Source organism: Diabrotica virgifera, chromosome 7 (genome assembly GCF_917563875.1).
Source record: "Diabrotica virgifera virgifera chromosome 7, PGI_DIABVI_V3a".
NCBI lineage: Eukaryota > Metazoa > Arthropoda > Insecta > Coleoptera > Chrysomelidae > Diabrotica > Diabrotica virgifera.
The window spans coordinates 227889391-227912838 of NC_065449.1; the positions used below are offsets into that span (position 1 = coordinate 227889391).

General features: G+C 32.7%; 1 protein-coding gene across 1 annotated transcript in view; it reads left to right on the forward strand.

Annotated features, from left to right (window-relative positions):
• LOC114330164 (excitatory amino acid transporter 3) overlaps window positions 1-23448 on the forward strand; it is a 121216-nt gene that overhangs the window by 80179 nt on the left and 17589 nt on the right. The window contains exons 4-6 of the mRNA XM_028279483.2: window positions 10716-10752; window positions 10805-10997; window positions 21961-22194. Coding sequence (XP_028135284.1) covers window positions 10716-10752; window positions 10805-10997; window positions 21961-22194 — 464 coding nt within the window. The remainder of the gene's footprint in view (window positions 1-10715; window positions 10753-10804; window positions 10998-21960; window positions 22195-23448) is intronic.

Below are 23448 nucleotides of genomic sequence, written 5' to 3' on the forward strand. Positions count from 1 at the left end.
CGTCAGTAGTATGATATGTATGCCGAAAAATCGTAATTTACCAATAAAAATCGACCTGTTTCGGGATTTATTTCCAAAATTGCATCTTCATGAAAAAATGATTTTATTCCAACCTTTCGTCCTCATTGTATATTAGTTTCCTGTATCTCTAATATATTCTACCATTATTAACAGCTTTTTTATGGCCCATATTTTGATACAGTCGAATGCCTTTTCATAGCCTACGAAGGCAAGAAATAAGAGTAGCTGGTATTCATTTACCCTCCCTATCAATGTTTTCATTGTAAGTAAATGGTCTGATGACTCTGACCGATTGGTTGCGTCGCTTCCTTTTGCGTTTCTTTTTATTGCTCATTTTCTAAGTTAAATTTACTTTTTATAACTTGGCTGCCCCGTACTGATGAAGAGCAATAGTCAGAAATACTATGCTATCTACGGTTGCCTTTTTCATTCTTATGTACATCAATTTTATTGCGAGATATATTATACAGTCACGGACAAAAATATTGCATATTTTGAAATTAACGCGTGAAATAAAACTTTTTGTGTTGCTCCAAGTGTCATAGGAATGGGATTTCTTTTCCGAATGTGATGTTTTGAAGTATCAGATAAATGGAATAATCCAATTTAAATTTGACATGGGCTATATGGTGGCCAATATAATTTTTACATTGAATCTCATCAAGGTAAGTATTCACTATTCTAACGAGATGAAGACCTGCGTCATGGTGCATTAACACGAATTTGTTATCCAATATGGCTGGCAGATGGCAAAACATGATCTTCCAAAATGTTTTTAATGTACATATCTGGCATAGCGTTCATCATATGGAAGCAAGATTTACAAAACTTCGTCTACAGAAGAGTTGGCGAACAGTATGTCAGTTGTAACCCATATATTGCTTTGAAAGGACATACCGAACATGTGGAGGTGATTAGACGAATGCCAACTTATATGTACATTAAAAACATTTAAAAAGATTATGTTTTTCCATTTGAAAGCCATATTGGAGATGACATATTGGTGTTAATGCCCGTCTTCATGTCGCTAGCATAGTGAATACTTACCTTAATGAGATTCAATTTAAAAATTAGATTGGCCAGCATAAAGCCCAGATTAGATTTGAATCCGATTATAACATTTATATGATAAAAGTTAAAGTTGGATTTAAAGTTGGAAATACTCTCAACCACTTTTTTACAAATACCAAAGATACAGCACATTATATGAACCGTAGTGGAGTTTACAGACTGACTTGTTCTAACTGCGATGCTTCCTACATATGCAAGACTTATAGATCTCTTTCAACTAGATCTGCTGAACATTTCAAAAGAGATAATACATGAGCTTTCTCCCATCACCTTCAAAGTTAACAATCACCATCTTACCATCCCTGATGGCGTCAAATTAATTCACAATATCCAGGATAAGAACTCTTTACGGTTGGATTTGTATGCTGACCTTGAGATTTCTAGAGACATGAGGACTAGCCCCAATTGCGTTAACCGCCAAACTACTTTAAATCGACCTTTTACTCCTATCCACCGACAATTATTCCCCTAACATAAAATCAGACTCTATTTATAATTTATCCATTCTTTTTTCTTCTCCTTTGTAACTGTGTTTTTCCCCTTTTCCATTCACCCCACTAGTATCTAACATTTACTACTTCCTTACTAATCACCCATTAAAATTATATTTCAATATACCCCTGGTTTCTTATCTTTTTCATTCCCTCTTTCACTACCCCATCCCCAACACAGTTTACCTTCTTTTTTTCCAATCCGCCTTCATACTATTTCCTAATTATATAGTTATATTGCCATCCCTAACACAGTTTACCTTCTTCCTTTTATTTCCAATCCTCTTTCATACACCTTCCCAATCTCCTAGTTATTTTGCCATTCCTCATGTCTCTGATTTTTTCAGCTACAAAATTCAAAATTCTCATTTTGCCATTTCAGACAATAACCTTCAACCATCAACATTGATTAGTTAGCTATCACCTTAATATTAATTCACACAATAAATAGTTTGCCTGTTATGTTATAACTCATTAATTTTTCATCTATTCCGTTCTATGACTAATTACAGCTCATTTACAATTGTTTGTCACACATTTCAATTTGCATTTCTGATAATAAAACTTATGTCATTCCCCTTTTTCTACATTCTTTCAAATCATAATTTCATTTAAACTGGCATTTTACATCCCTTATCATTTCAGTAAATACATATCTATTATCCTTTCAGTAATTTAATCAAATTATATTTTTTCAAAATTACCGTATCAGGCAATCACTACTACTTGTTTTTATTTTTTATTTTGTATTTAACCTGCTTTTTGCTAAACCTTTTTTTTAAACTTTTACAGTAATATAAAAAAAAAATTTCTTTCACCCATTTCAGTCTGTTCACTCTAGTACATCTGTAGATTTCAAATTGTTAGTTAACTAATAGGGCTTTTCATTCACAGTCATTTGTTTCGAGCTTCTGTCATGTGTCACATAATATTAATATATCTACGACATACGTTATTGGTATATACAATAATACAAACAAAAGACGTATGACGTAGATATCTTAATATTATGTGACGCATGACAGAAGCTCGAAATAAATGACAATCGATGAAAAGCCCTATTCAAATAATAATCAGCTGAATTTATCAATTTTCTCTTTCTCTGTTACCCATTACAACCATAATCATAGGCAACAAACGTTACTCTTTTTTCAATTTTTACAATATTACTAGTAGTATAGTATAGTTGATCCAAAAAAATGGCATAACCCAGACATCCAAAGTGAAAGTTATCCTTCAACACCAAATTGTTCTATATGGTCCACACAATGTCCAGAAAAAGTCACACCATTTTGAGCGTCGGGTTTGGGGGGAGAGGGGGGAGAAATCGGTAAATTCGTAGTTTTTAAGTTTCTCGCCAATATTTCTAAAACTATGCGGTTTAGCATGAACAACCTTCTATACAAAATTATTCTACATTAAATTTTAAATAAAAAAGGCCCTATGCATAATCTTTCTAAAATGAACGGTTCCAAAGTTACGGAGGTAGTATAGTATAACTGGTCCAAAAAAGGCCTAACCCTAACATCCAAAGTAAAAGTTTTCCTCCAACACCAAAATGTTCTATATGGTCCACATATTGTTCAGTAAAAAGTTACACCATTTTGAGCGTCCGGTTTGGGAGTGAGATGGGAGAGAAGCCGGTTAATTAGTAGTTTTTTTACGTATTTCGTCAATATTTCTAAAACTATGCTTAAGCGTAAACAATGTTATATACAAAAATGTTCGACATGAAATTTAAAACAAAAAATGTTCTATACATAATTGTTATAAAATCAACGGCTCCAGAGTTACGGAGGGTGAAAGTCGAGGTTTTCGATACTTTTTTATATTTGTTGGGCAATATTTATGATATAACTATAACAAAAACCCAGACATCCAAAGTGAAAGTTATCCTTCAACACAAAATTGTTCTATATGGTCCACAAAATGTTCAGAAAAAAGTCACACCATTTTGAGCGTCGGGTTTGGGGGGGAGAGGGGGGAGAAATCGGTAAATATAAAAAGTATCGAAAACCTCCACTTTTCACCCTCCGTAACTCTGGAACCGTTGATTTTATAACAATTATGTATAGAACCTTTTTTGTTGTAAATTTTATGTAGAACATTTTTTTATAGAACATTCCTTACGCTAAAGCATAGTTTTATAAATATTGACGAAAAACTTAAAAAAAATTTTAAATTTACCGACTTCTCCCCCATTTCCCCCCCAAACCGGACGCTTAAAATGGTGTAACTTTTTACTGAACAATATGTGGACCATATAGAACAATTTGGTGTTGAAGGAAATCTTTTACTTTGGATGTCTGGGTTAGGCCTTTTTTTGGACCAATTATACTATACTACCTCCGTAACTTTGGAACCGTTCATTTTAGAAGGGTTATGCATAGGACCTTCTTTATTTCAAATTTAACGTAGAACAATTTTGTGTAGAGGGTTGTTCATGCTAAACCGCTTAGTTTTAGAAATATTGACGAAAAACGTAAAAAACTACGAATTTGCAGATTTCTCCCCCCTCTCCTCCCCAAACCCGACGCTCAAAATGGTGTGACTTTTTTCTGAACATTATGTGGACCATATAGAACAATTTGGTGTTGGAGGATAACTTTCACTTTGGATGTCTGGGTTTGGGTCTAACTATACCATACTATAGTTTTCTGGTATTTTCCTTCCATTAGTTGTTTACATTCAAATTTTTCCAGTTCTCTTTTTATTTCAAAACTAAATTAAACTTTCTTCTTCTTTTTTAAACTGTCATCAATGATGTCATTGATTTTACTATGAATAACATTTCTATTAGCATAACAATAACAACAATTCTTTCTGTAACAGAGAGTTACCTTTTAGACTTTTACAATAGAAGCTAATTTTATTATAATTTAAATTCCACTTTAATACAGTTATTAACATCCATTCGGCTTAACTGATAATTTGAATTTAAATTCATAACCAAAAATTGACTAAGTACCTGTCTTGTCATGTCACTTCAGTCTGATAAATAGATTGTCATCTCCTATATTCTTGTTGGTCTGTGTCCATCTAACTGGCAAGTACCACACGTTACCATCGAGCAGTGAATCATGTTGCCCTTTGAGCACTCTTAAAATTGTATCAATTAACATCGACTTAGAGTCGCCACTAACATCATTTTTTAAAAATGTAAATCATATTTCTCGATGTCACCTATTCTACAAGGTTGCTAGTTTCATGTACTAAGCAGAACGTAAGTATATTCCACATTTTTTCTTTAACTAGTCATAATTTTAACCTTTTGTATTAATTCTAACGTGGAAATACTTCGTTCTAGGCACTGAAGATGATCTGATCTAGATTGAAAACGTTTTGCGAATCCTTTTGGATGACTTTTTAATAGTTTTTCAATAAACGTTTTATACTATTATACAAACGAAGTTTTTACTTGTTCTGTATGATTTTTAATTATGGTATACAGCCAGCTACTGGGACTTTCTCATTGATTTTATTTATATGATACTTTAACACATCGCATTCGGAAAAAAATCCTATTCCTACGTTACGGGGGGCTAATATAAGGATAACAGCACAAAAAATTTCATTCCACATGCATATGCAATATTTTTGTCCGTGGGTATATTAATTTACTATTTATTCGCCAAAATCTCTCCTTGATTGTTATTTTGTATGGAATGATTTTTTCTTTTAAAATATTTTCGAAAGGACCCGTATACCAGAGAACAAGAATTAAATTAATTAATCGTAGTATATTGGTAGTGTTTATTTAGTTTGCCAAATTTGTGTTTACTAACCGGTGTCTCTATTGATTGAAGATTTCGACAACATTTAATTGAATTTTGACCCAATTTAAATCCATAATGACGTTAGTCGATATTCCACCTTTATACCTCCGTTCTGCCTCTTTGTAGGAATCAATTACTCGTTTCCCATCTTCAAAACTTCTAAATCTGGACTTATATTTAATTAGGGAAAGCCTCTCTGTGATATTTAATATACTCAACGAACTTATAATGATTTTCAAGTAATTAAATTCTGTAGTCTACCTACATGCTCCCTACATTTTTGAGTTTAGAGGTAGTTACAAAAATGTCATGAACATTATCAATTATGTTGTTCATGGTCAAATCATTTTCAACTAAATATACCTAGATAATAATAAAATGTACTAATTTTTTAAACGCTTTTCTTTACTTCAATTGTTTGCATCAAATCTTTAGACGTTAATTTGACTTACTTTTCTTCAATGCAAATGAATGAAAATTTGCAGACATATGCATTCGCGGGTACAATACACGAATAGTCAATAAAAAATTTTATGTTTATTAATTGTTTAAATAAAAAAACGATTTTAAGAGGAAACAGTAGCGATCAACAGGTAGCGAAAACGCGTTCCAAGATTGCGGCTGTAATTTTGAATATTTTTTCGAAATATTTGGCACACGTATTCGTAATATAATAAAGAATGGCGGTACAGAGCCCAATTTGAAAAATATATTAATATGTAGAAATTACTCTGTAATTAAATACAATATTAAAAAAACGAGCCTGTACCGCCATTTAGAAAAACAAAAAAATACACTTTCTTCAAATAAACTTTTTTATCCGATGCCTAGATTTTGTGTCATTTTGGAACTACTAAAATTTTTTATTTCATTAGTAGTTCCAAAATGACACAAAATCTAGGCATCGGATAAAAAAGTTTATTTGAAGAAAGTGTATTTTTTTGTTCTTCTTAATGGCGGTACAGGCTCGTTTTTTTAATATTGTATTTAATTGCAGAGTAATTTCGACATATTAATATATTTTTCAAATTGGGCTCTGTACCGCCATTCTTTATTATATTACGAATACGCGTAACAAATATCTCGAAAAAATATTCAAAATTACAGCCGCAATCTTGGAACGCGTTTTGGCTACCTGTTGATCGCTGCTGTATCACCTTAATGGAAAATTCTTAAATTCTCTTGTTTTTTACAATGTAGAAACTTGAAACTTTTACGGATTATAGCTAATGATATGAACTATACATAATTTCACTCTTTACGTTAATTGTTTACGTTATACTTCATAAATAAACAATTAAGTTTCAAATCTTGAACGCTCATATATTTGTTTATATATAAATCGGCGTTTATTCGTGTCAAATTTCAATACGATACGAAACAAAACTTCAACCAAAACTCGAATTCCAAAAATTCGTGTTTTTATCGTAGTCTTAGAAAAACTACCGGTAGAGACGTTTTGTGCTACAATTAACAGTAGAATTCATTTTGTCGTATTAATTAATTAAACGCTTTTCTTTGGTTCAATCGTTTGGGTCAAATCTTTGGACGTTAATTTGACTGCCTTTTCTTCAATGCAAATGACTACAAATTTGCAGACATATGCATTCGCGGGAACAATACATGAATAGTCAATAAAAAAATTTTTGTTTATTAATTGTTTAAATAAAAATACGATTTTAACGGAAAATGCTTAAATTCTCTTGTTTTTTACAATGAAGAAACTTGAAACTTTTACAGATTGGCTAATTATAATAATATGAACTATACATAATTTCACTTGTTGTTCTGAAGCTATTTTCTTGTGACATTTTTACAATTTTAACTATTTATAATGGGAAATAAGCCACAATATTATTTAAAAAATGATTTTTATTAACGTTTCGACGCATAGTATTTTCGAATACAGTAGTATTTTGTATTTAGACAACGGCACCCGATTTGGGCGTCGAAACGTTAATAAAAATAATTTCACTTTTTACGTTAATTTTTTACGTTATGCTTCATAAATAAACAATAAAATTTCAAATTTTTTGCCGATTCCGACTACTTTTCATGTTTGTACAGCATATGTTTTATACATATATTTTAATAAACATGACGATATATTTTAATGTTTGAAAAGTGTAAAACTAAAAAGTAAAAAATAAAAAAATATGAAAAAAATATTTTTAAGAAATGCTTTTCTTTAGTTACGATTGACTAAAATTAAAAATATTATAAAAAAATCAACTAAAAAGCAAAAAATAAAAGAATTGAAAAAATCTAACACATTCGTTAAAGAAAAGCGTGGTGCGAAAACCCATTATTCGATGAAGACGCGCCACTTTTCTTTGACGAATGGTTAGACTTTTTCAATTTTTTTCATTTTTTGCTTTTTAGTTGATTTTTTTATATGTTTAATTTTAGTCAATCATAACTAACAAAAAGCGTTTCTTAAAAATATTTTTTTCATATTTTTTTATCTACATTTAATGAAGTATATCTTATCTATTATTTGTTTTACTAAACAAGAATAAAATGAGTGGCGCACACAATATTCCGTCTACAAAACAGCTGGATATGAATATTACGTGGCGCAAACATGTATTTTTATTTTCATGGAAAATAAAAGTTTTTAGTTTTGTTTTGAAAGATTTTTTACTAGTATTTGCTAAATTTTAAATAGAACACGTCGCAAAAGAGCCTTAAACTGCAAACTTTATCAAAAGTTCCTATTTTGTGGCGCGTATTAGGTACTTCAAATTTAGCAAGTACTATGAAAAAATCTTTCAAAATAAAACTAAAATTTTATTTTCCATCAAAATAAAAATACATTTTTGCGCCATGTAATATTCATATTAGCTTTTTTGAGCAGGAATATTGTGTACGACACTCATTTTTACCGCGTCTAGCGGTTTTTTATTCTTATATCAGGAGTTTTCAAAGTTTTTTTATAAATTAAATATATGAACTTGAATGCAATGTTTCTCGATTACACGTTAAGCGTTATAAATGGTCGCCTTTGTCGCATTCTCGCCCAAATTGTCTAGTGGTTACGACACTAAATCAGCCCAAAAAACAAAAAGGTTAGTAATAGCCAAAGAACCAATAAGATGTAAATTGTAGTTAGATAATCAAATTATACAACAAGTAATGACTTTCAAATATCTGGGAATTAATCTATCAGCCGACAACAATATCGAAGAAGAGGTAAAAGACCAAATAATTAAAGCCAGTAGAACGGCCGTATGAGTAAACGACACAATTTGGAAAAACAAACACCTAAGATTGGAAACAAAGGCCCGAATATATAAGTCAGTTATTAGGCCAGTTACGACTTACACGGCCGAAACAAGACCAGATACAAGCAAAACACGAAGACATCTGGAGACCAACGAAATGAAGATCTTAAGAAGGATTGCTGGAAAAGGACTACAGGATAGGGTAAAAAGTGAGGAAATCAGACGCATATGTGGGGTAGACAATATAAATACCTGTGTAAAGAACAGAAAATAAGAGTGGAATGAACACATAAGCAGGATGTCTGAATCAAGGATAGCCAGGGACAAGTCACCGTTAGGCAGAATAAGTATAGGACGCCCAAGGAAAAGATGGAATGACCACTTAGGGGCAGAATGAAAGGCACCGTTGAAGAAAAACAGGCATTACTGCCTATATAAAAGAAGAAGAAGAATGTAAAGTTCGCAAAATATTCTACCGTTCTTCTTCTTTTGGCTCATCCTATATTACAACTAATTTAAATGATAATTACATTTTTTTTAAGTCATTATTTTAGAAAACGCGGTATGTTAATTGTTAATTAATTTCTTTTCATATCATTGTAGCAATTTTCATTGATAAATTAATATTCCGTTTTAAAATTTAAAAACACATTCATCAAAGTAAAAACTGTATTAAAATAAATAGAGCTAAACTTTTTTGTGAAGTTTTTAACAACCATTTTGTAGTCAGTAAATACAGTTTATAAAATATTGATTTTGAATAACTGTGCAAGTATCCTTGAAGTGTCATATAGGTAGAGATAATGAGAATAATATATTCAGTAAATACTTCTTGACGGCTTCTACATCGGTTGTTATGTACTAAGTACTTGTGCTTCATGTTAAAAGCAATCGCTTCTGGAAACTTTCGTACTTACTTATCAACATCAGTTCAAAACTTTTAAAGTTCATATACAGTTTGTAAAAGGAGGATGCCATATATAGTAATCTTTTATTAACTTATTCATTGATTTGTACAATTTATACATTGATTTGTATTGTTAAATTTCTTTAAAATCTTCTTCTTTTATCGATATATACACTCCCCGGCACAAAATTCCGCCACTAAATATATGTTTGAGTTTGATTAAGTTTGACAATTTCTAACTTTTTTTTTGTATTCCGATTTTCAAAATTCTTACATCAGTTTGTAGGTACATGTTTTGACATCGTTTGTTATTATTCTGGTAATAAACAATGTTGCTTAGATGACATTATACGGGGGTGAATAAAAGCGTTGGATTTTCTACTAACTTTAAAAAATGTTGTGGAAAATTTGAGGAGCTGATATTGTTTCATACTCCTTTCGCATTATCCGAAGGCATCCCTAACATTTTGTTTTTTGAATTATCTGAATATCTCTTTTCTTGTAAGAGCTACACATTTTTTTGTAAATAAAAACACTGATTGACTCATAAACATGAATATCTTAAATAGAGGTTGGATTGATAAGATTGGAATGGCCTGAATGCAGCCCAGATCTCAGTCCTACCGAGCATTCATGGTATGAATTGAAAGTAGCTATTGGCCTTCATACTATGTCTCCAGAAAATTTGGTACAGTTATAGTTGGAACATTGTGTGCCCCACTCATTTTTACCACGCTTATCTGTTTTTATTTTTGTATCAGAAGTTTTTCAAAGTTTTTTTTATAAATTAAATGTATGTCTATTATCTCCGAAGTGGTATAGTGGTTACGACGATCAATTTGTGATCGGGCGATGCGAGTTCATATCCCAGCCATTCCAATATTTTTTAAAGAATGGACATTAGACTTCTTGTTTATTCGGAATAGATTGAAAAAAATTGAGATGGCTGGAAAATTAACTCGGATGGCCCGATCATAAATTCAGCATCGTAACCACTAGACCATTTCGACGATAATGGTTAAGTGGATTACAATTTTGGAGCTCGATAACTTCTTATCGGTTTAACCGATTTTGATCGCTAAACACGCGTTTGAAAGTTATTGACCGCTAGTGTTTTATGCATCTTTCTTATTTACTTACGTATAAGTGGTTTCAGTTTAATTGACTGAAACTTTGCAGAAAAGTAGCTTTGGACGTAAATTTAACTAATTTTTTCTGTTTTCAGTCGCAGACATTTCTGACGCTTCCAAAAAACGAAACTGGTAAGTACGTAAAAGCCAAAATTGCTGTGAAAATAATTAAACAATTTTTAAGTAAAGAACATGGGGCATGAGTATTGGAAGTTCGAAGAGAGGTATGAGCCGACAACAAACGTCTTGGGATTGGTCGTATTTTCCATTACTTTTGGAATCTCTTTGGGGAAGATGGGAGAACGAGGGAAGATTTTGTTGGAGTTCTTTAATGCACTTAGTGAAACTATGATGATAATTACTAGCTGGGTAATTTGGTAAGATAGTTAATAAAAATGGTAATTGTAAATGTACTTGGTAATAGGGAATTTGCATAAAATTTTAAATTCGAAAAAAATTATATAAAGCCAGTGAGGGTACAACGGCCTCCTTAATTCAGATGGACTTACCCAAGTTTTTTTATGTATTTTGACCCGTAGAACACGAATTTTTTGGGTAACAGTTTATCCGGATGTCGATAAGATTGTTATAAACAATGAACTTGAGGAATCACATAACAGCGATTTTTCGCAAAACAAAACATTTTTTTGTATTTTTTTGGTCATTCTAAGCAAAAAATGTTTTTACAAGATTTTTCGTAGGATGCATAGTTTTCGACATAAACGCGGTTGAACTTTCAAAAAATCGAAAAATTGCAATTTTTGAACCCGAATAACTTTTTATTGAGAAACAAAATAGCAATTCTGCTTATCGCATTGGAAAGTTCAAGTCAAATTCTATCGGTTTTAATTACTTTCATTGCTAAAAATTAATTTTTTTATTGTTAAACAAAGCTATAAAAAACATATTGATATAATGATGTTTTCAATGCATTTCTCATTTGAAATCCAACGAGTAGGCGAGCATACAGACAATTTCTACGTAGATTAGTTAAATACATTAAAACGCATGTGGGCACGGGAAACACTATGTGTTTCTGGCTTTGTTTAACAAATAAAAACTTAATTTTTAGCAATGCAAATAATCAAAACCGATAGAATTTTACTTGAACTTTCAAATGCGGTAAGCAGAATTGCTATTTTATTTTTTAATCAAAAGTTATTCGGGTTCAAAAATTGCACTTTTTCGATTTTTTGAAAGTTCAACCGCGTTTATCTCGCAAACTATGCATCCTACGAAAAAACTTGTAAAACCATTTTTTTCTGAGAATCAGCCAAAAAATACAAAAAAAATTGTTTTGCGAAAAATCGCTGTTATGTTATTCCTCAAGTTCTTTGTTTATAACAATCTTATCGACATCCGGATCAACTGTTACCCAAAAAATTCGTGTTCTACGGATCAAAATACATAAAAAAAAGCTTGGGTAAGTCCATCTGAATTAAGGAGGCCGTTGCACCCCTTGGCGACAGGACTAAATAGCATAACGCATATTGTAGAATACAAATCTAATCAATTTCTAAATCTAAATAGAAATATATACGTTTTCTCTACCGGTATGTACAAAAATATACCTATATATTTTCTGCATAAATATAACAAATATTTAATTATTTAGCAAATCGTTTTTCACATTCAGCCGTATTATAAAACTTATAATCTTTATCACAAAATTATCGCCAGATATCACAAAGTAAGCAATTCACATTTACACCTTATGGTTGGTTAAGACTTAGGTACTGAAAGTATTTAAGCTGTTACCAAGACAAAGAATGTGCATATAATATGTGCAAGTCAAAAGATGTTTATGGTGTACAATTTATTGTACGTCAGGCACATCTCTGGGTTAACATAGTTCTAATTTTCGTTGCTTAAAATAAAGCAAAAATTTGATATTTTTTGTTACATTTGTATTGCGGAACGAAGGCATTATACAATGTATTCATAGTTTTAAATGTAGATAACACTGGATGTGTATTATTTTTCATTATTGAACTTTTTCATATTGTAAAACTGAGTTGCGTAATCTAGATTATGAAACGAATTTCATCATAAAAGAATTATACTTTTCATAGATTTGAAAAATCGGGTTTTCTCTTTATACGCCGGTTAATGAGAGAGCAAAAACAGAATATTACCTCTGAATTCTATCCTCATCATCATAGTCATTAACATCTTAGTAGATGTGTTGTGGTTCATAATTGGGCTTCAGCAGCTCGGACAGTTTGATTGATAATATTTCTCCACTGGTCGCGGTCATCAGTTACATGTATTGGCTCAGTATACTGTTTGTTGAGAAGCTTTTTAGTAATTTCCGCCCATCGCTGTGGAGATCTTCCGCGTTGGCGTTGAGTCTGAGGCCTTCCTTGGACCACCAACCGCTCCATTTTGTGATCACTTCGATGGATATGACCAAAGAACTTTAAAATTCTAGAGTAAACGGTACTGGAGAGACGCTGATCCGGTTTAATTTCATCCAGAACCGAGATATTTGTACGGCGAGCCGTCCATGGAATTCGAAGCAGGCGTCTCCATGTCCACATTTCAAAGGCGTCTATACGTCGTCTATCTGATTTTTTGACTGTCCATGTCTCGCATGCATAGTAAAATACGGAAAAGACCAGAGTTGAAACGAGTCTCTTTTTGTTTGTCATAGTAATGTGACGATCACGCCAGACCCCGTTTAGTTCACTCATTGCTGCTCTTGCTAGTTGAATGCGTCTTCTAATTTCGGGTTCACAACTGCCTGTGTTGTTAACTAGAGCTCCAAGATATATCATAGATGAGACTACCTCGCATCCCGCAATAGTTTGGGTTTCAGGAAACTGTTGTTGGCGATCAATAACCATGATTTTGGTTTTGTTATAGTTACCCATGAGTCCAAATTTAGCACTTTCTACCTCGAGTTTTTTTTAATAATTCAATAATTTCTTCTGGATTAGAGGCTAGAAGTATAGTGTCGTCTGCGAAACGCAAGTTAGATATCTTAACACCACCTAGGTTTACTCCTCCCTCCCAACCATCCAAGACTCTGCGCATTATGAACTCCGAATAGATGTTAAATAATAAGGGAGATAAAACGCATCCTTGGCGTACTCCCTTCTCCAAAGTGCATTTGTCAGACAGGTATCCGTCCATTCGAATATATGCCAGGTTATCTTGGTACAGTTTGCTAATAAGGTGAGTCAAGTGTTTAGGTACACCCATTGTCGTCAATATGTTCCATAGTTTGTCCCATCTAACATTATCAAAGGCCTTTGTATAATCGACGAAACATATAAATATCGGGATCTGGTATTCTCTGGCTTTTTCTATGATGTTTCTTACATTAAGGATTTGTTCTCTAGTACCTCTGCCCTTTACAAATCCAGCCTGCTCAGGTGCTATGTGCCAGCTTATGAAGTTTTCTAGACGCCGTTGCAGTATGTAGAGGATCACCTTACTGGCGTGTGATATTAGAGCTAATAGCCTGTAGTTGTTACAATTATTTGTTGAACCTTTCTTATGATCCTAATGAATTCTATCCTACTGCATGGATTTTAATGATTTTGAAAATAGCCTCTACTTATCTCCTAATTCAAAGTCTACCCTATTTCCTATGCCACTTTTATCTTGGTGGTGGTTCCACCCCTTCTCGGGGGTGGAATTTTTTGGTCAAAATAATCACGGAAGTAGCTTCTTCTTCTTAACCCGGCACCTGCCACGTGGCTTTTCAAGGCGCCAACTGCCACGTGGGGTGCTTACAGCACCCCTTAAAAATTTTCTGTGATCTACTTGTTTAAAAAACAAAATAATGTGTTGAGTAACACAAGAATATAAAAAACATGTTTTATTAACTTATTAGCCACTAATATGTTATAAAAGTTAAAAAATAAAATGAAAATGGTGTTATAAGCAAATTAGCAAGTACCAAGCCATAATAAATGAAGTCAAGTAAAATATCTAAAAAAATTAAGATTTAGTGAGTATAGGGTCTATATTAATAATTTAAATCAGTTATTTCAATAAAAAATGTAAATTTGACCTGTTTATCAAAAATACAAAAAAAATTTAAAACTTAAAGTGCCAGATGATGACACCCCAATTCGATTTTACTGCTATAAGTTCAGAATGACACTAAATAACCACTTCAAGCACTAACACATCTATGCTATATAATATTATAGAAAACTACTATGACGCACAGCTCCGTTACCAAACTTGAAATACCAAATATTTGATAAAAATGTGTTAGGGGTGCTGGTAGCACCCCACGTGGCAGGTGCCGGGTTAAAGTGCCTATCCGTTCCGAATGTTGGCGATCATCACGGCTATCTTGACTTTGTTTACCGTAGCGCGGAACAGTTCAGTGGTAGTGGTGTTATACCACTTCGTAAATTTTGAAGCCAGAAAATGCGTCTTCTTTCCGGTCATCTTTTACCATTTTAGTTGGAGAAGGCCGTAACGTTCTTGATTTCTTATTACATGTCCTAGATATTCTAATTTTTTTGTTTTGGTGGTTATGAGAATTTCACACTCTTTCCCCATTCTACGCAGGACTTCCACATTAGTAATTCGGTCAACCCAGGATATACGTAAGATGCGCCTATAACACCACATTTCGAAAGCTTCGAGCCGATTCATAGATGCAACAGTTATTGTCCACGCTTCCATTCCGTAGAGCAGAACTGTGAATATGTAGCTTTTCAGCAGACGGTATTTTGTTTTTAATGATATGTCTCGACTGTTGAAAATGGGTCTCATTCTAACGTATGCTGCTTTCGCTTTTATTATTCGCTGTTTAATTTCTGACGATTGGTCCCATTGGCTATTTAAATTCGTACCCAGATATGTATATTGCTCAACTCTTTCGATATTCTGTTGGTTGACTGTAAGTTGAGCGTTTAATATTGGTTTTTTACTAATTGTCATAAATTTGGTCTTCTTTATGTTAAGAGCTAGTCCGGAAGTAGCTAGAGAACCTAATTCTAAGCAAAAACTGTTCTTTCAAAAACTCAATACTTTTTGAGTTATTTGTGGTTGAAAATTTGCCATTTTCATTGAAAAATGACACCTTTTCGGTCGGTTTTTTGTGATTGTGAATACTAAATATTTATATCTTATTTAGTAAAACTAGATATTTTTTGTTATATTTTTCTTTATACACAGTATATTCATGGTTAAATGTAGATAACTCCGGATGCGTATTATTTTTCGTCATTGGACTTTTTCATATTGTAACTCAGTTGCGTAATCCGGATAAAAAATCATAAAAGAGTTATACTTTCCATAGATTTGAAAAATCGGATTTTTTCTTTATTATTAGATTAATCTTTTAATGAAAAATTCGCATGAATAAAAATAAAAATGAATGGTTAAAACTTTGACGTTGCGTATGGCTACCTCGAATGAAAAATAATTAAATCTCTGCGCTTCCGATGAGACAATTAAACTCTTGCTAATGGTCGAGTGAACTTTTTATAATTTAATTCCACGTTCAGTACAAAATGAAATTACCGCTTTTAGTGATCCAACTTTACAGAGACAAAGATTTTCTGCAATATACCTGCTAGGCCTGGATCCCGCGTACCAAAAAAGGTTTATTAATAGCAAGCTGAGAATTTGCAATCGCTTAACGGTGTCTAGTCGAACTAACTTTGATGTACGGGAACGCTGGAACAGAGGAAGTTTTAATTGTGGAGCAGTTACAGGTTTCGAACGTCAGACTACGAAAACGTCCCATGTACTTTGTCGGACAGAACTTTCAAGTGATTTGTTACCCTTTCATTAAACTCTCATTAGTCGAGGCATTGAAGGATTGAAGTGTCGATTTTTTTGCAGTAAGACGGATTTTAATGCGGATTGGTGCGTTGGATTCGTGAGAATGTCAGGAAATTTTGTGAACTAATGTAATGAATAAGAAATCTCAAATTGCATTTGTGCATAAGAAAAATGCATTTCAAAAATGCATTTCGGTAAATAGTGGGAAAAATTGCCTCAATTTTCTTAGTCGGGGGTTTTTTAGGTCGCTGAAAACGAATATGAGGTCGGCGAGGGTGTGCAAACTACCTGGTGCCTGAAGCGGGTGTATTAAACGTCTTCCTCTGGAGTATTGTGGTAATTTATCATATAATTGGCTTAAACTCATTACTCGGGGGTTTTTGGGGTCGCTGAAAACGAATATGAGGTCGGCGAGACTACAAACTACCTGGTGCCTGCAACGGGTATAATAAACGTCTTCTTCTGGAGTATTGTGGTAATTTATCATATAATTGGTTTAAACTCATTACTCGGGGGTTCTTGGGGTCGCTGAAAATGAATATGAGGTCGGCGAGAGTGTGCAAACTACCTGGTGCCTGCAGCAGGTGTAATAAACGTCTTCCTCTGGACTATTATGGTAATTTGTTAAATACTTGGCCCAAACTTGTTACTCGGGGGTCCTTGGGGTCGCTAGAAATAAATATCGCAACGACTAAATTCTAATTTCATATCATTTAAAGCAGTTTGAATTAAGGCGCAAGTGAATGATGTGGTGTTGCCTTGAAATAAAATTACTAGATACAGAATGTACTTAATGGCTATTGCCAAAAATAAAAAGATTGTCATTGAAAAAATTCTTTCATCTGTTGATGCATTTACCCAGCATTGAAAAAGGGTATATTTACAAACACAAATTTGGCTGCATGGAGAGGACAGTAACATGAACCCAACCGATTGGGGATGGGAACTACAAAATAATGTACTAATTCCAGTTAGAATGACTCAGCCACCTGGTCCTCCATACATTTTAAATTTATTATTCTGTAGTTGTAAGTCAAACTGCGGCAACATATGCAGGTCCATGAAGCATGGGTTAGTTTGTAATTTAGCCTGTAAAAATTATGCAGGCTTTGATTGCACAAATATTGCATTGGACTCGAGAGAGGAAAGCAATAATGAAGAAGAAGATGATAATGATGAAGAAAATGAATTTTAAAGATAAATTACGATAAATTTTGTATAATGAACTTTTTTAACCATAAATATATTATAATAATAAAAATTTATGTTTATTTATAATAAAAATACCACCCTTTTCGATCACTATAGTTACATCGAAGAAAATAGATTACCCCAAAAACTCGCGAGTAACGAGTTTAAACTAATTATATGATAAATTACCATAATACTCCAGAGCAAGACGTTTATTACACCCGCTGCATGTACCAGGTAGTTTGCACACTCTCGCGGACCTCATATTCGTTTTCAGAGACCCCAAAAACCTCCCGAGTAATGAGTTTAAGCCAATTATATGATAAATTACCACAATACTCCAGAGGAAGACGTTTATTACACCCGCTTCATGCACCAGATAGTTTGCACACCCTCGCCGACCTCATATTCGTTTTCAGCGACCCCAAAAACCCCCAAGTAATGAGTTTAAGCCAATTATATGATAAATTACCACAATACTCCAGAGGAAGACGTTTATTACACCCGCTTCAGGCACCAGGTAGTTTGCACACCCTCGCCGACCTCATATTCGTTTTCAGCGACCCCAAAAACCCCCCGAGTAAAAAGATTGAGTCAATTTTTCCCACCATTTACCGAAATGCATTTTTGAAATGCATTTTTATTATGCACAAATGCAATTTGAGATTTCTTATTCAATACATTAGTTCACAAAGTTTCCTGACATTCTCACGAATCCAACGCACCAAACTGCATTAAAATCCGTCTTACTGCGCCAAAAATCGACAGTAAGGCCTATTTTTGTGCTTCAATGCCTCGACTACATGTAAAAATCAGACTGCCATTTACCACCAATATAATCCCTGTCATTTGACATGTTCTACGCAGTGGCGTGCTGGAACTTTTCAAGCGGCCATGTGATTTTATAGAAAAGCGGTCTCCCATCCTCATTTTACCTTCTATTATCAGGATGTTTTATTCGTTATTTATAATGTTGTTCTGAAGCTATTTCCTTGTGGCATTTTTATAATTAACTATTCAGATGGGAAATAAGCCACAATTAAATTGAAAAAATAATTGTATTAACGTTTCGACGCCCAAATCGGGTGTCGTTGTCAAAATACAAAATACTACTAGATTAAACAAAAATGTTGTTGCTTAGTAAAAAATTCTTCTAATAATTTATTTAATCTGACTCATTTATATCAGCAATTCAGACATATATTATACATTTTAAAGTAGAAGACTTTAAAATGATATTGCCAATATTTATGAGTTGCGTTCCTGGGACGACTTTACTGAAAGATAGTTCATTCGATTACATGAAATCAACCCCAACCCAAGAATATCCGTCACCAAAATATCATAGCATGTGATCTGTCTTTAAAAAGACAACCAAATGCAACGGTGACAGTAAAATTCTCGCGTTAGAGATTCCATAGTAAATCACGAGCGACAACCAGGAAAAACCTCGTGATACTATCCCGACATCGTAAGTATTTGGTTTTACATTTAGTTTACTCTTAAAACTAATACCAAATTCTGACTTTAATTTAATTTCAAGCACATTTTTTTTGAAAGTATGGTAGAATTTTATTTTTAAATTAAATAGGCATATTCAGTACAATTCATAGATTATTCAAGAAAAAATTCCAGGAAAAATATTGAAAAATAAGCCAACGGTGGCAAATTTTTAAAGACACCTCAAAAAACAATGAATTTTGCGGTGGACATCAGAACATCATTGGATCATAGTAAACAAAAAATTTAAAAAGATTTTATTAGCTTATGAGTTTTTTGAGGAACGCTGTTGAGTTTTTTTAGTTTTATCGAATTTTGACTTTGTGATATCACTCAGAAGTCAAAACAACGAATTTTTTTGCAAAAAGGGTGAAAATAAACAAAAATATCTCGACAGAATTACCTCAAGGAATGTCTGAAGAAAATATATATAAAATTCCAGGTGGGTTGGTTTTTAACCGATTTTTCATAAATAACTCAAAAACTATAAGTTTTTCAAAAAAGTTATAAAATAAAAATGTATACCATTTTTATTCAGTTGCAATGCGAAGGCAAAACAATCTTACTGTTCAATTAGAATACGGAGCGCAGTCCAGTCCTCTGAATCGGATCCGATGAGGCTCCAATAAGAGCAGAAAATCGCGATTCAGAGGACTGGACTGCGCTCCGTATTCTAATTGACAAGTAAGATTGTTTTGCCTTCGCATTGCAACTGAATAAATATGGTATACATTTTTATTTTATAGTCGTATTACTCCGTAGAGTAACCAGGTGCATTTTCCGTTGGAACTTTACCAAGCTGCAGACGGGGGATGTGAATTGCATAGTGTAGAATTCCTTCCCTTTGTCTTCACTGCAGCATCCATGTGCTTGCAAATTTTAGAAGCCTTGGAGGTGTCACCAGGAAAGTGTACCAATAAGTTTTCTTCAATTTAAAAATCTTTTAGTAATGTTTTTAATATTTTCAATATTATTAATTTTGCTATTAGGATTGAAAACTACTTCATCTTTCAACTTAAAAAACTATTTTTGCTCAGTAGTATTTTAAAACTATTTGACGTATCCTTTTAAAGGAAAATAAAAATAAAGCCGCACAATACATTAATCAAAATAGCTAAATAACTGTGCCGTTACATGTTTAACTTCAAATATCTCGAAAACTAATGACTTAATCGTTACGAGTGAAGAGGATGTTATTAACATTATGCTAATATAACTATATAATATAGTATAATTGTGCTAAAATGGCAATTTCACCAGTGACGTAGAATTTGGGACGGGTCAACCATTTACTGTCCCCTGTCGTACGCCTCTGGTAATAGCCTGGCAACTTGTATTTAACATAATTTCATAGAGTGTATAGTGTATAGTACTTACACTTTATACCAAGTATCAAATGGATACGTCGAATAGTTTTAAATACTGAGCAAAAATATTTTTTTTAATTTGTAAATAAAACACCGTGTAACTCAATAAGGAGCCATATTTTATTTTTAAGTGATTTTGGTTAGATCTTAATATTTTGAGGTCTAGAATATACAACTCAGATATTGGACATTTTTAATGAAACCCCCTCTATAATAGAGTCGTATATAAATCACGAACCGAGAGTTGTATTTTAACTGTAAGCTCGCTATAGTATACAGGGTGTAACAAAAATACAGGTCATAAATTAAATCACATATTCTGGGAACAAAAATAGTTCAAATACACCTAACTTACCTTAGTACTAATATGCACATAAAAAAAGTTACAGCCCTTTGAAGTTACAAAATAAAAATCGATTTTTTCCAATATATCGAAAACTATTAGAGATTTTTTAACGAAAATGGACATGTGGCAATCTTATGGCAGGAACATCTTAAAGACAAATTATAGTGAAATTTGTGCACCCCATAAAAATTTTATGGGGCTTTTGTTCCCTTAAACCCCCCAAAGTTTTGTGTACTTTCCAATTAAATTATTATTGTGGTACCATTAGTTAAATTCAATATTTTTAAAACTTTTTTGGCTCTTAGTATTTTTTCGATCAGGCAGTTTTTATCGAGTTGCGGCTTCTTTTTTAATATGTTTACATAAAAATTTTATGGGGGTTTTGTTCCTTTAAACCCCACAAATGTTTGTGTACGTTCCAATTAAACTATTACTGCGATACCATTAGTTAAACACATTATTTTTAAAACTTTTTTGCCTCTGTATTTTTACGATAAGGCACCTTTTATCGAGATGTGGCTTCTTTTTTAATATGGTTCAAAATATACCTAAAAATGTAAATCATAAATAAATTTTCATATTGTTACTAAGTCTCCATAATCGTACTTACCATATACAAATATGTGGTGGATTTGACAAATATTCAAAATATCTCGATAAAAACTCGACTTTTCGAAAAAGTACTAAGAGGCAAAAAAGTTTTTAAAACAAAGTGTTTAACTAATGGTACTACAATAATAATTAAATTGGAACGTACACAAAAGTTTGGGGGGTTTAAAGGAACAAAACCCCCATAAAACTTTTATGGGGTGTCTAAAATTCACTATAATTTGTTCTTAAGATACTACTACCATAAGAATGCCACATGTCCATTTTCAATAAAATATCTAAAATAGTTTTCGATATATTGGAAAAAATCGATTTTTATATTGTAACTTCAAAGGGCTGTAACTTTTTTTATGTGCACATTTGTACTAAGGTAAGTTAAGTTCAATCGAACTATTTTGGGTCCCAGAATATGTGATTAAATTTATGACCTGTATTTTTGTTACACCCTTTTGTACCTGTACTTTTGTTACTATGTATGTATTTATAAACTTTTCTTTGTTATAAGTTTTTGACATTGATATCGATATTGTTTAGTGGTTTATGATATTATATAATTTTTACATGTTTTAGGATTTCGCCAGTTGGAGTATTCTTCCTGGTAGCCGCTAAAGTCTTAGAAATAGTGAGTTTCGCTGATCTCATTGGCAGGCTGGGTTTATACTTCGCAACCGTATTAACTGGATTATTTTTACATGGATTTGGCAGTCTGTCCTTAATATACTTTTTAGCTGTGAGAAAGTTACCTTTCAAAATTATTGTTCAGCTTAGTCAAGTTTTAGTAACGGCATTCGGCACAGCTTCTAGGTAGGAGGATAGCATGTGCATGTCAATTGTCACAATGTTAATGTTTGTTAATTAGGTAATTATTTTATACTACAAATATTATTAACCTTTATAAAGTGTTAAGGTTTGTGTTCGAATGTACTTATATAAGTTAGGTAAGATTCAACCAAAAAATAACACAAAACGTCACTAAATTTAGTTTTGCTGTATATGTATATGTAGCTTTTTTACAGGCCTTTTAAGCCCAGAGCTTTGTTCTTTTCCATAGCTTTCTGTTACTTGTCAACTTCTTCCAGTTTGTTATTTCCTTTTCTTTTAGGTCTTCTACTACCGCCTCTCTCCATCGCTTTCTTAGTCTTCCTCTCTTTCTTTTATATTGGTACTCTCCATGCTATTTTCTTGACCACTCTCTCATCGTTCATTCTTTATATATGGCCCAGCCAGTGCAACCTTCTTGATTGTATATTACGCTATCTATTTGTGATTCTTTGTAAATATTATAAATTTCTTCATTTGTCCTTCTTTTATATCCTTCCTCTGTTCTCTTCCCTCCTAATATTCTTCTGAGTATTTCCCTTTCTCAACTTCTTATTGTTTATTTTGTTGTTTGGTTGAGTATCCATGCCTCACATCCATATATCGCTGTTGGTCTTATTATAGTCTTATACATCCTGAATTTCGTATTCCATGGCAGCTGCTTTGATCTTAGTAAATAATTCATGGCTCCCGGAGATCGATTGGCTTTACTCAATCTGACTTTATCTGACATCAATTGCTTTCATTTCTTTACACTTGTTTGTTATTCTTGATCCTAGATCTACAAATTTAGTCCATTCTTTCACGGTTTTTGCTTAAAATTTTAAAGAACCGCTTGGATTGACATGAAATTTGGCATACGTATAGCTTACATGTCAAAGAAAAAAAGTGATATTGTGCCGATATGTACTTTTGCCCTGGGGGTGACTTTCACGCCCTCTTGGGGGTGAAAAAAATTAAGTCCAAAATAAGTCCGGAAATGGATGAACTGGCTAATTTTAAGTAACTTTTGTTCTATAGAGCTTTTTCGCCAAGTCAGCACTTTTCGAGTTATTTGCGAGTGAATATGTTCATTTTTTAACAAAATAACTACATTTTTTGACGGTTTTTCGCAAATAACTCAAAAAGTAAGTATTTTGTCGAAAAAACGTTCTTAGCAAAAATATAGCCTATAAAAAAGTAAAAATAATGGTGTACTCTTTAGGTCACTGGAATTCGTAGAACCAGAGTTATAGCCAA